This window comes from Oncorhynchus mykiss, chromosome 17 (genome assembly GCF_057628025.1).
Source record: "Oncorhynchus mykiss isolate SJ-2025 chromosome 17, ASM5762802v1, whole genome shotgun sequence".
Lineage (NCBI taxonomy): Eukaryota > Metazoa > Chordata > Actinopteri > Salmoniformes > Salmonidae > Oncorhynchus > Oncorhynchus mykiss.
In genome coordinates this window covers 33,880,115-33,894,323 of record NC_143038.1, presented here as the reverse complement: position 1 = coordinate 33,894,323, position 14,209 = coordinate 33,880,115, and the positions used below count along the sequence as shown (strand labels likewise).

The 14,209-nt window shown below is 45.5% G+C and overlaps 1 protein-coding gene across 1 annotated transcript; it reads right to left on the bottom strand.

Moving 5' to 3' along the window:
• Positions 1-75: 75 nt before the first annotated feature.
• On the bottom strand, positions 76-10,729 carry atxn7l2a (ataxin 7 like 2a). Its single transcript, XM_036948187.2, has 10 exons — positions 10,571-10,729; positions 9,288-9,356; positions 7,362-7,692; positions 6,912-7,165; positions 6,555-6,637; positions 4,403-4,617; positions 4,135-4,309; positions 2,995-3,116; positions 1,948-2,818; positions 76-483 (listed from the first exon to the last, which is right to left on the bottom strand). The coding sequence occupies exons 1-10, from the start codon at positions 10,698-10,700 to the stop codon at positions 466-468; spliced, it is 2,268 nt and encodes a 755-aa protein (XP_036804082.2). The 5' UTR covers positions 10,701-10,729; the 3' UTR covers positions 76-465.
• Positions 10,730-14,209: the final 3,480 nt, after the last annotated feature.

Sequence of the window (14,209 nt, the reverse complement as noted above, 5' to 3'; positions counted from 1 at the left end):
GCTGCAAAAAATTATATCTGGTGACCCCTTCTTCCTATACCAGCCTCAAAAGAAAAGCCACAACTTCAAGTGTAAAGGATATTTTTAAACCATTTTTATAAATCAACATATTAATTTAGCAGCATAACCAGAAGGTCTTGAGGTATTTATAAATTCACACACAGAAATTCATGTGTCCCTTTTGTCCTGCACACACTCACCAACATCTGCAAACTCAAAGATACACACACACGCACATCCGACTCAGGAACTGAACAACACGTAGCTCGTACTGTATTGGTCTTAAGCACTCTCTCTCCCACATACACCTGTATACTCATTCCCATATAGGCTTCAATAGACATATGCACCTGCATACATCGACATTGGCTTGAACATCCAGTCACACACACATCTCAAGTCCTGTGATGTCTGACTACGCAGACAGGGCTGTCTCCCTCATAGTGGCTTGTAAGGCAAGCACTCTTAATGGTGCAGTTTTGGCTGTGGAGAAAGGAGGAAGACCACAGTCAAATGGCTGCTTTATAGTGTCAAATACTTGGACAACAAATACAATATCATTTGTACCAAACAGTGCATCCGGAAAGTATTCAGACCCCTTGACACATTTTGTTACGTTACAGCCTTACTCTAAAATTGATTAAATAATTTGTTTCCTGATCAATCTACACACAACACCCAATAATGACAAAGCAAAAACAGGCTTAGAAATTTTAGCAAATGTATAAAAATAACATTAAGACCTTAATTATATAAGTATTCAGAACCTTTGTTTAGACTCAAAATTTAGCTCAGGTGCATCCAGTTTCTATTGATCATCCTTGAGATGTTTCTACAACTTGAGTGGAGTCCAACTGTGGTAAATTCAATTGATTGGACATGATTTGGAAAGGCACAAACCGGTCTATATAACGTCCCATAGTTGACAGTTCATGTCAGAGCAAAAACCAAGCCATGAGTTAGAAGGAATTGTCCATAGACGTCCGAGACAGGATTGTGTCGAGGCACAGATCTGGGGAAGGGTACCAAAACATTTCTGTAGCATTGAAGGTCCCCAAGAACACAGTGGCCTCCATCATTCTTAAATGGCAGATGTTTGGAACCACCAAGACTCTTCCGAGAGCTGGACGCACAGCCAATCTGAGCAATCCAGAGGGGAAGGGCCTTACTCAGGGAGGTGACCAGGAACACGATGATCACTCTGACAGAGCTCTAGAGTTCCTCAATGCATGAGAGGCTTCGGGATAAGTCTTGGAATGTCCTTGAGTGGCACAGCCAGAGCCCGGACTTGAACCCGATCTAATATCTCTGGAGACCTGAAAATAGCTGTGCAGTGGCGCGCCCCATCCAACCTGACAGAGCTTGAGAGGATCTGTAAAGATGAATGGGAGAAACTCCCCAAATACAGGTGTGCCAAGCTTGTAGCATAACACCCAAGAAGAATCGCTGCTGTAATCGCTGCCAAAGGTGCTTCAACAAAGTACTGAGTAAAGGGTCTGTACCTACATGTACATATTACTTCGACTAACCCCCACACATCGACTCTGTACCGGTACCCCCTGTATATAGCCTTGCTCTTGTTATTTTACTGCAGCTCTTTAATTATTTGTTACTTTTATTTCAGTTCTTTAAGGTATTTTTCTTAGCTGCATTGTTGGGGCTTGTAAGTAAGCCTTTCACTGTAATACCTGTTGTATTCGGGGCATGTGACAAATACAATTTGATTTCAATACTTATATAAATGTGATTTCATTTTTTTACATTTGTCATTATGTTTTTACTTTGTCATTATGGGGTAGTGTGGCAATTGAGGTAAAAAAACAACAACAATATAATCAATTTTAGAATAAGGCTGTAATGTAACAAAATGTAGAAAAAGTGAAGGGTTTGAATACTTTCCCGAATGCACATAACGTATTCCTAATATAATCTTAAGTAGTAACCCACCTTCTGTGTGCCCATTTTCTTCTCCAACCCACCAGGCAGCGCCCCCCCCTTACTGTCCTTCCAGGGGTAGAAATTGGAGCGAGGGGAGGAGGGAAGGCGGTGCAGTTTAGAAGGGGGCGAGGGTTCACTGCTCCCCCCCTTGCGTTTCTTCCCCAGCCCCCTGTGCTCGTACCCTGTCGCCCCCCTCCCGTGTAGTCCTGAGTCCCCACCTCGGCTGTGAGGGTCGGGTGGGGAGGAAGAGTGTCCAGAGGTTGGATGTGTCCGTTTAAACGCCCAGGCTGCCGCTGGCGAATGGGGCTCCGAGGGAGATGGCTGGGGGCGGGGTTTGCTGCTGGGGGAGAGAGTACCATTGGTCTGGCTGTGAGGAGTGGGCGGGGTGGTCTTAGAGGAAGTGGAGGGGGGCCGTCCCCGGTCCTGGGGGATGATAGAGTTCCTGTCTGGGCCGCAGTGCTCACCCTCCTGTGACGGGGCTTTGCGCTTACGGAGGGCTGCGGCAGCAGCAGCCTCCTCTCTGAGTCTCAGCTGCTGCTTGCTGGGTCGCCCTACTGGGTTCTTGGGCCTTCCGGGCCCTGGTGGCCGCCCTGGGCCTGTCTGACGGACAGGAGGGGGCGCCAGGGCTACAATTTGGCTGCCACTAGCACTGGAGTTCGCTGATTGGTTAATGGCTGTGGAGTGGGAGGGGATTTGTAGGCGTGTCTCCCTTCCTGGTCCGTGGGAGGAAGAAGAGGAGGGGGGCCTGAGAGAAGGGGTGCTGTGGCTTCCTGTCCTGACTTTAGAATGCAGGGAGGAAGAGGAGGACGAGGAGGAGGAAGAGGGGTTGTTCTTTGCAGAGGGACTCTGGGACTGGAGGTCTGAAGCTTGAGGTATTTTCCTGCAGAGATAATATACCTGTATTAGATAGAGAAAACTACAATGCAACACTTTGTCCAGAGGGGAAACAATCAGGAAAATGGTGCTCGAACAGCACTATGTAGCTCTTATGACAAACCTCTGCACCAGTAAACCTTGTTAAGTTACCACAGGGCCACACATCACAAAGAATCTTACTTCCAGAGGTGGGCGCTGATGTGCTGCTCCACCATGGCGTTGAGTGCCGACCGCAGGTGGTGGAGCCGTCGGTCAAAGGTGTACACACCACGACCCATCTCATGACTGCCAAACGAGCACAGCTAGGGAGAGGAGACAGAGCACATGGTGGGTTAGGGGACTGTTAATACAGTCAGTGCTGGCAACATCTCTGTATTTTACAGCAGTGAAAAGGTCACCATCCTCCAGTGATATACACTGAGTATATCAAACATTAGGAACACCCATTGCATTGCACCCTCTTTTGTCCTCAGAACAGCCTCAATTCGTCAGGGCACGGACTCTACAAGGTGTTGAAAGCATTCCACAGGGATGCTGGCCCATGTTGACTCCAATGTTTCCCACAGTTGTGTCAAGTTGGCTGGGATGTCCTTTGGGTGGAGGACCATTCTTGAGATAGATACACACGGGAAACTTAAGCGTAACAAACCCAGCAGCGTCGCAGTTCTTAACAGACTCAAACTGGTGCACCTGGCACCTACTACCATACCCTGTTCAAAGTCTCATTGAAAGCAGTCTAAGAAGCAGTAGATCAGTTTTATTTGCGCAATTTCTACGTTTCCCGTTGTTTTGTTTTGGCGTCTTTTACGTTCAGATTTGTACACCAGCTTCAAACATCTGAAAATACTATATTTTTGGTTATGAAAATGTATTTCACAAAGGTTTAGACATTGCAATGATTCACCACACCAGGGCCCCCCTCGGGGTGCATGTTTAGTTTTTTTTTGCCCTAGCACTACACAGCTGATTCAAGTAATCAAAGCTTGATGAGCTGGTTATTGGGGGTTAGGGAGTGGGCGGGACTATACCTGCCTGTTTTGTCACAAACTGAAATGAAGAGAACTATTAGAACTTTAGCAATTGGGAAATGGCAGAGTGATTTCTGCATAGTGCAGCTTTAAAAATCATTCTTGAACCGGTCTCCTCCCCTTCATCTACACTGATAGAAGTGGATTTAACAAGTGACATCAATAACGGATCATACCTTTCACCTGGTCAGTCTGTCATGGACAGAACAGGTGTACAAAAAAAACAAAAAGAACACCCAGTGTACATCTGATAATACCACTAGGAGTAGTTGATGACACCCTGTAATCTTACCGCGGCTGGTTTGGGGTGCCAGGAGGAGGAAGGGTATTCGTACGGCTCCTCAGGCCCCTCTCCCTCGCTCTCGTCGCTGGAGATGCGCCCTTGGGTGAGGGGTGATGGGGCGCTACCCTCCTCCTGACAAGGTTTGTCCTCCTCTGGAGCGCTTTCTAAAGACGCCCTGGACCGACTGAACACACACACACGTGTTAATATTTTGTCCACATCTACCACGAGTACCTTTACTATTACTTTAACACATCTGATAACATAAGTCCCCTACCTAAAGGCAGGGTTGTTGGTGAGGGGTCTCCTGCAGTGGGGGGGTTCTGGGGGGTCCTCGGGGGCCTCTGGGCTGGGGGACCGACCCGAGCCGCTCCCCTCCTGGGTCTGACCCCCCCGCTCACGGATCCGGGCCCCCGTCTTCAGCTCGGCCACCAGCTGGTCAAAGTTTTTACTCCGACCAGGAACCTTCCTCCGTTGGTGGATGGAGTGAATCTAAGGACAGGAGAAAGAAACAGACCAGGGAGAGAAAACAATTAAACACAATTATTTGTGTTTTTCTAAAAACGTCAGTTTCTTACACACAAAAGTGACTCGAAGCCTATACTTTCCATCCGAATAGACATGATAAAAATAGTTCTCGTGCTGTGAATATAGGGCGATGCTGTCCAACTTTCCTTTGTGTTTTGGAGGAAACACTATAGCGCCCAGCCCCTATGACTGCCAAGTCCTGATAACCACTGACTGTCTGTAGCGATCGTTTTCAATCTAGTTCACTAATTCTAGGGTAAATGTGTTCTCTCACATCACCATCTTCTCACATCCACAGATGGGTCTGAGACGAGGTGGGATTCATTAGCATTTGAACGGATCAGCTAGAGATGACCTGAATCACATACAGTCAACATACGCCTGAGCAAATCTGTTGAAAGGAGAGACAAACTATGAGGAGAGGAATGATTTGAAAAAAAAAAAGCATCAGAAGTGCCTCAGAAAAGCAGCCTTAACCAGAATGTGAGAGATATGTAGAAATCATTTAAAAAGAGCCTGGATCTCATTAAAAATACATAGGTATAACCACAGATGACAAAAGATTGCTCTATCAAATAGTCTTGGTAAAGAGGGAGGATAAGCCCTGGTACAGCAGACAATTAGACGTTAAGAAAAATCCAGTGTGGGCGTCTGAACGAGAAGCGAGGCAGGGAAGCAGTTTCTCAGATTCTTTCCCATTCCTGTAATTATTTTATCTTTTTTTAAATACAGAAAATTAAGATTTTTTTATTTTTTATAAAATAAATCGGGTCATATCTGCTCCTGCCTACACGTGAACCCACTGCGCGCTGAGAGACCTGAGGACCTTGTAATAACCGATCTAACATGACATCCCTAGTCATGTCAGAGCAGAGATTTTGATAAGGAGGAAGGTTTGTCTCTACCACTGTGACTCCACTGGGGCTAGGGGACATTTTTAATACCACAATGTCCTCAATACCCTGCACAAAATACCCCTTCCTTTATGTAGAGAACCTTTCAAATACTATGGCAACACCGCAATCACGAAACATGATATTTAGACGACTAATGTACTATGCTGCCATAGCAATGAATAGCTGAAGTGTAAACTATAGGAGAGACATGAGGAGGACCAAGAGTGTCAAAATGGAGAGAAATGACTCATCCTCATCATACGAAAAGGGCCCAATTAAGCCTACACGTCATGTCACCCCTTTCATTTAAAAGCGTCTTTGTTTGAAATACATGCCTGATGTGACGTCATGAATGTAAGCAATTACTAGTCATCTATGGGTTCATAGTTTTGAAGGAGACTGCCATCATTGGAGCTCCTCCAATTAACACAGGAGAGTAATAACCTAGACATGTCTCTTATCTGTGTCCGACAGTTCCCGTTTCTTATGGTCGCCGAATCACAGATAAAAGAAAACACCCAAGTTATTACTCTTGGCATATCACTGACCGTCTTTCTATTGGGAAATCATTTTCATCTCTTGCCAGTTGGACCCACAATAGAGGAGCCAGCACGTGTAGATAAGTTCCTCAAACAAATCAATCAGTTGGAACAATATATCTGACAGCAGTGAACAATGGAAAAGTCACAATCCTCCAAACTTCACATCCTGTACGGACTCTTGTTGAGTGAACATAATTGGGTCGAAAGCAGTAAGGACAGAAGTGATTTTCCCAAAGCTTCAGTCACCCGGCTACGGAATCCGCAACAGTGTGAGGGCTGGGGGAGAAAGAAGAGGAAAAAGGTGGGGGAGAGGGAGAGGAAGGAAAAGAGAGGAGAGAAAAGGGGGGAGACGAAGAGGGATGGAATACTATAGGTGGCAAGGAAGAAAATGCTGGGCCAAGAAGAGAGGACACTGGGATAGAGGAGGGAGATGAGATTTCATATGCAGAGTGTGTGAACTTACATTGCAGGTCAGGAGACGAGTGCAGACTTTCTTCCTCTCGGGGTCTAGTACTCCGCAGTGCTTGTCGAGATCACACTCTCTCCCTGGAGATGACAGGAACAGAAGAGTGTCTTAATAGCAATCAGACTCAACGGCTGTGACTCAGTCGGAATTAGCTTCCTAGCTCTGTGCTCTTTCCTCTCTGATCACTAGCCTGGTAATAGAAGATGTCACTTCATTTTAGCATTCTTCTATTTAACAAGCTCTTCACCCAACAAAACAGATCCTGAGGGGAAGGCCCATCTCTGTTAAAAAAATACATTGCATCTCAGTGACCCAAACTTGTATGAACTAAGATGAAAGGAAATAAAGACTCACTGGAGGCCACTTTGTTGTAGGGTCTTGGTCCACGGAGGTGGGCAGGGAGGGTAGGGGACGATGTGACCTCCTTCCTCTGGGTATGTGTCCTCTCACTGTTGGAGGGCCGGCCGGGCGGGGTGTCTCCATGGGGCCAGGGTGGGTCTCTGAGGGAGAGGAGTGGGGAGCTCAGGGGAGGCTCCAGGGGTGGAGGCTGCTTAAACACAGCCGACTCAGAGTGACCGCTGTGGGGGCTCTTATCTAGGGGGGAGTGGCTGAAGGGACAACAACAACAAAAAAAGAGTGAGAACATGATCAGATGTTTTAAAAAAAAATCTGAATGTTACCAATAACGTACCAATAAGATGGTTTTCACCTTTTTTTTTTTTATAAAAAAGGAAAATAATAGGACCACTAAACCTATCCTCCAATCCCCCTCTTAATCCCCTTCATCTATCCCAACCCTCTTACCGTACTACATCCTTGGGGGGCTTGGTATGTCTGAACTGGGGGGGTGTGGATGGGGATGGGGGGGCTGCTCGTGGTGCCCCGGACCCTTGCCCCCTTCCTTCCCAGGAGGAAGAGGAGGTTGCGTGAGTGGAGGATGGGGAGTGGCTGTGGCGGGGTCGCTGCTGGGGGGCTGGAAGGGGGGGGCGGAGGCGTGCATACAGCTTGCTCAGGGGGCCATGTCTCCTCTCACAATGCTTCTCAAAAGCCTGGGGCTTGACCACCTGGCCACAGTGGCTACACACCACCAGGTAGAAGTCATCTTGGCCCGGGTAGTGGCCGAAGATCGACATGTCTGAAGGAGGTTAGGAGAGAGTGAAATGAGAAACAGGTGAGAAATCACACATACCGGGAAAGCGGGTATAGACACACATGGGTCGTTCCATGTAATTTCAGCAAGCCATGACTCCCACCATCTCAGATTGTTCTGAAATGCTTACTGTTAGAAACAAATAAGATTAGCATTCCGGAAACATTATTTTCTTAAAATATAATTAGATCTCTGAACAATTAAGCTAATTGATTGCACCCAAATTGGCCACTTTAATTTATAGGACTCGTAAAATATTCAATAATGATAGTTGCTAATATCCAATTTGGACCAAACTTTCTACTAACAATGAGTAAGACAGGAGGATTCAATAATGATAGTTACTCTTATTTCCTGTTTACATAGAGTTCGATTTGATTTGAAAAATGAATCTCAAGTGGCCAAAAGTAAACCACGGACCCCAATATATAGTATCAGTTCACTAAGTCTGACAAGTAGTATAGAGCTGCGGCTTGGAATATTGTTTCTTCATCCTATTTAATGTATTCTCAGTAAATTTGGTGCTGTTTTTTCTCCCTGTTCAAATAAATGAATCATTGAAGTTATTGTCTCATCCTACATCTTCCCAGGTTGACCAATTGATGGTGCTGTTCCTGCTATTAGGTGATCATTTTTTAAAGACCCCCCCCATTGTTAAAGAGATAGTTCACCCAAATTACAAAATGTCATTGGTTTCCTTACCCTGTAAGCATTCTTACATGGACCAGGTATGGCAGCAACACAAGCCATCACACACACCTCATACTCGCAAACACACGAACGTACACACACTCAAAACCAGCTGCGGTCACATGTTATAGAGACATTGAACCACCAGACACTTAACGTACACTGTATTTAAATCCAGTATCCCATAGCTCATTCTAATATTTATCCTACTGTACATTGTATTTTAGTTACACTGTTTATACACACACACACTGCATATTTATCTATATACTCGATTCTTGAGATCGCTCACTAATATATTCTTAGTATATCTTGTGTAAATTCCCCGGCCGGGATATCCTTGTCCTAGCGACCACTTGTGACAGGTGTTCTTCCAACACATTGGTGCGGCTGGCTTCCGGGTTAAGCGGGCAGGTGTTAAGAAGCGCGGTTTGGCGAGTCATGTTTCGGAGGACGCATGACTGGACCTTTGCCTCTCCTTAGCCCGTTGGGGAGTTGCAGTGATAAGACAATATGAGATGGTAGCTGTCGAAATAGTCTGTTTTTGAGGTGGAACAACCCAAATCACATTGTCTGTCACCCTGAGAAACACACGCAGTCTGACAAGTACACACGGTAATGTCTGTCAGAAAGCTGCTGCTGCTGCAGACTGCCAGGCTGGTTGCGAGAGAGATCCTAGCAGGGAGCAGCCCCCCTGTGCCCCCCAACCCATTCAGCTCTTAAGACAAGACACCCAGGGGAGCACTGGAAGAAGAAGCCAAATCTGGAGACACGCACTCTGTGCAGAAGCTGTGTCCATTGTTGCCAGGGGACCTGGATAGTAAGGTTCGATGTCAATCTAAACCTGAGTATGAAGGATGTAACCAACATGCACTCCAATAAAGACTTACCTTCCTTCCTAAGAGACATTGCCTCGGCTGCGTTCTTCCCATTCTTGCTGCAGTCATCTCCATCAGAGCCTGAAAACAGAGACTCTGTGACTGAGGTGCAGTGGTCAGGGAATTTCATCAGAGGGGATAAGGCATACAGGATACAAACGCATGGATAGTAGGCTTTGGGCGCATCTCAATAGTCAAGGTGGTTCCTCCATCACCTCTTCTTCATTTGATCCGCAATGATCTGAAAGGCAGGTCAAGTGAAAGCAACACGGAAGACGCACACCTTCGCCAGTCAAGTTACTCCATATCAGATTATTAAAATGAATCCCCTTGTCGGTGTTGACTAGACAGGTTCTGATCGTGACTTCCTGTCTCACAACTGGTAACTTGCACAACAGATCACAGAAATATTGAAGCTGTAATGCATACAGGATATATAGATGGGAATTCCCTTTCTGTATGAATGTTCATTTTCAAGAAAACTAGCGAGCTGGATAAGTGACTCCCTTTCGCATGGTGAACTTGGCCCCTCTGTCTGTTGCTGTGCTTGATTTAGGCTGTGAGCATGATCTTTGACCTAATACGTGTGTTTACTGTTGGAATCATGTTCATTATGTTAGAGATAATTGTTGGTTGATAAGAAAGTTAGGGAGAGAGTAGAGTAGCACTTTGAGAGGTGCCAGACAATGAATGCGCGTGCATATACACTAATGTAACTGTTTAGACACGTATCGTCTTGAAACAAACTTAAAAAAAGAAGAAAAAAAGAATTGTGCCTCGAATCCACAGTGCTTCCAAGAGTTCGAAATTCGCCCTGAAATAACAATCTAGACTAGCATTTACATGGTGGCAACAGCATCAGACTGTATCATCCTGTTAGCAGTATTATCTTCATTGCTAATACGGTCAGCTTGCTATGGCAAGAAGTTGCTCGCCCAACCATCCCTACAACTAATGCAAGCCGCCTTCCGCTGTGTAGGGCCACAGTTCTATTTGGGCGTGTGACGCTGTAATGAGAGCATACTGTCAACTGGTGGCCATGGTGTGTGTATGTGTACATAAAAATACAAAATGAGGATCAAATAGACACAATTATCACTTATTTTTTTCAGAAGACGCCGACCGCTAGGACCTGGGAGAGAGCAACATGTTATCCAGCAAGCGCTAGGACCCAGCAGGGTCTTTGTTTGGGTAACATGGTTATGGCTGCCGCCCGTTTCCACGAAAATAAACCTCAACAGAATGGCCAATCGATTTGATATCTGACAGTACCGATTCCAAAGGTGCTCCCTTACCTTCCGACGCAGTCACACCGGCTCTCTCAGCCCAAGCGCTCCAGCTTTGGCCCACGAAATCATCGAGACTAGGCACCCGCCGTTCTAGAGCAGCCATTACTTTTACTGCGCGTTCACACACCGCCATCATCACTGCCCCGCAAGTGACTTACGTCATATTCCGCGTTCACCACAGCGATGGGAAGTCCCTGCGTGCGCGTTCACGAAACTCCCGCACGTAGCAGTCGAGTCTAAAACATTGCGGGGGAGAACTACAGTGAACAACTGGCGAACAGCAGGAGGTCACTTGACTGTCTATTGGGTGTTGAGTGTTTATGCTGTGGACAAGATGGGAAACCTTGCTATTTCAATCTCTGTTGTGCTGCAGTAGTAAACTTGAAACTGAAACAAAAAAAATATGTTTTCCCACATCAGCACAGGTGAAGGAAATGATACAGAGGAGACCACTTCAGAAGTTCAGACCATTCAGATGCTGCCGATGGAACACTGTATCTTCCTGCATAACCAGGCACTGGTACACCTAGATGAAAGCACGCAGTCAGATGCTATCCCCTTCACAGAACCCAAAGCACTGGAAAAAAATATATAATATGGCATCACTATATTACCTACATAAATCCAGTCCTTTCAGATCAGTGAACACAAAAGATAGGTGCTAAGGAAAGGGTGGAGGGATAAAAATAGGATTTGACCACACGTGGGGGTAACAAACTCTCCCTACACATAATACCATAATACCATTGAGAGGTTAAACCCCGGAAGTCAATACTATTGTGACCTACTCATACACACGCTCTACACACAAATATCCTCATTAGCAGACCACTATGAAAACCACTGTAACGTTCACTGTAAAGGGGTTAACATGAATTTGACAGTAATCTAGATGGAAAGTAAAATTCTTTATTTAATATTACAGTACAATTAGTGTAATCAGAATGAATGGATGGATGGATGAAATTCATTGAGGGGATGGGTTTGTATTTCACAGTATTTGACTGTAATTACAAGGTATTGGTGCAAGCAGGTTTGCTGCTAGGTAGTGTTCACAGCATATTAATTCATATTTGTGGTCTCAATATTTCCACACAGTCCATCAATTTGTTAGTCAGTCAGTCATGGTTGGTCTGGTGGAGTGGTTGACAGTGTGTTTGTGTCTTTGTGTTGGGGAGGGAAGGGGAAGGGGTGAGGTCTGAGCTGCTGGATGAAGGTGGCAGTTATGGTTGGTCGGTGCCGTGTCCAGGGTTGTTGCTGGTGTTGGGGCTGGGACCAGGAAAACCTGGGTTGGTGTTTTGGTGGGGTTGGATATTGTGCTGGTACCAGTGCTGGAAAACCAGGGGTTGGTGCATGGGTCAACACCAAAGGATCCGTTTCACAGCCACAGATCTGCATGGCTTACTGAATGTGGAGGACATCCCAGGAATTGAGAATTACTATTGACTTAACCTGAGCCTGACATACAAAACAACCACTGCTGCCTAATCCCTTATCAACCTACCCTCTGATGCATTTATAACACTGGAAGGTTCGGATAGGTGGAAGCAAAAATCCTCCTTGACCTCTGATAGCAATTTAGTTACATTGCTTACATCTATCCAACTTTTTCTTAAGTTTAGATGTACATACACTGAACAAAAATATAAACACAACATGCAACGATTTCAAAGATTTTACTGAGTTACAGTTCATATAAAGAAGTCAGTAAATTGAAATAAAAACAGGCCCTAATCTATGGATTTCACATGACTGGGAATACAGATATGCATTTGTTGGTAAAAAAAAAAGGTAGGGTCGTGGAACAGAAAACCAGTCAGTATCTGGTGTGACCACCATTTGCCTCATGCAGCACGACACACCTCCTTCGTTTAGAGTTGATCAGGCTGTTGATTGTATCTGACTCCTCTTCAATGGCTGTGCGAAGTTGCTGGATATTGGCGGGAACTGGAACACGCTGTCTTACACGTCAATCCAGAGCATCCCAAACGTGCTCAATGGGTGACATGCCTGGTGAGTTCACAGGCCATGGAAGAACTTGCAAATGTTTAGGTTCAAGGAAGTGTACAGATCCTTGCGACATCATGCTGAAACGTGATGGCGGCGGAGAAATGAGTCGGCAATATGCCTCAGGATCTCGTCACGGTATCTCCGTGCATTCAAATTGCCATCGATAAATGCAACTGTGTTCATTGCCTGCCCATACCATAACCGCACCTCCATGGGGCACTCTGTTCACAATGTTGATGTCAGCAAACCGCTCGCCCACACAACACCATACACGCGGTGTGCCTGGTACAGTTGAAAAAGGGATTCATCCGTGAAGAGCACACTTCCCCATTCTGTATACTTCTGGCCCTTCTTTGGACACTGTGTTAACAACCCTCCAGGCAAGCTTCAATGCCATACAACTCTCCTTCCGTGGCCTCCAATTGCTCTTAAATACAAGTAAAACTAAATGCATGCTCTTCAACCGATCGCTACCTGCACCTGCCCGCCTGTCCAACATCACTACGGCTCTGACTTAGAATACGTGGACAACTACAAATACTTAGGTGTTTGGTTAGACTGTAAACTCTCCTTCCAGACCCATATCAAACATCTCCAATGCAAAGTTAAATCTAGAATTGGCTTCCTATTTCGCAACAAAGCATCCTTCACTCATGCTGCCAAACATACCCTTGTAAAACTGACCATCCTACCAATCCTCGACTTTGGCGATGTCATTTACAAAATAGCCTCCAATACCCTCCTCAACAAATTGGATGCAGTCTATCACAGTGCAATCCATTTTGTCACCAAAGCCCCATATACTACCCACCATTGCGACCTGTACGCTCTCGTTGGCTGGCCCTCGCTTCATACTCGTCGCCAAATCCACTGGCTCCATGTCATCTACAAGACCCTGCTAGGTAAAGTCCCCCCTTATCGCAGCTCGCTGGTCACCATAGCATCTCCCACCTGTAGCACACGCTCCAGCAGGTATATCTCTCTAGTCACCCCCAAAACCAATTATTTCTTTGGCCGCCTCTCCTTCCAATTCTCTGCAGCCAATGACTGGAACAAACTACAAACATCTCTGAAACTGGAAACACTTATCTCCCTCACTAGCTTTAAGCACCAACTGTCAGAGCAGCTCACAGATTACTCCACCTGTACATAGCCCACCTATAATTTAGCCCAAACAACTACTTCTTTCCCTACTGTATTTAATTAATTAATTTATTTTGCTCCTTTGCACCCCATAATTTGTATTTCTACTTTGCACATTCTTCCACTGCAAATCTACCATTCCAGTGTTTTACCTGCTATATTGTATTTACTTTGCCACCATGGCGTTTTTTTTGCCTTTACCTCATTTGCTCACATCGTATATAGACTTGTTTATACTGTATTATTGACTGTATGTTTGTTTTACTCCATGTGTAACTCTGTGTCGTTGTGTGTCGAACTGCTTTGCTTTATCTTGGCCAGGTCGCAATTGTAAATGAGAACTTGTTCTCAACTTGCCTACCTGGTTAAATAAAGGTGAAATAAAATAAATAAAATTCCCCAGCCTGCCAGCGGCCATCGAAGGTGAGCATTTGCCCACTGAAATTGGTTAGGTCGCCAAACTACAGTCAGGTTAAGACCCTGGTGAGGACA

Bases quoted from the DNA above. Each gene is read 5' to 3' on its own strand.
- atxn7l2a (XM_036948187.2), bottom strand. From the start codon at position 10,700: ATGATGGCGGTGTGTGAACGCGCAGTAAAAGTAATGGCTGCTCTAGAA. The intron at 7,166-7,361 runs GTAAGAGGGTTG...TTGTCCCTTCAG, and splicing joins CCCCCCAAGGATGTAGTACG to CCACTCCCCCCTAGATAAGA. The intron at 3,117-4,134 runs GTAAGATTACAG...TCCTCTCCCTAG, and splicing joins GGCACCCCAAACCAGCCGCG to CTGTGCTCGTTTGGCAGTCA.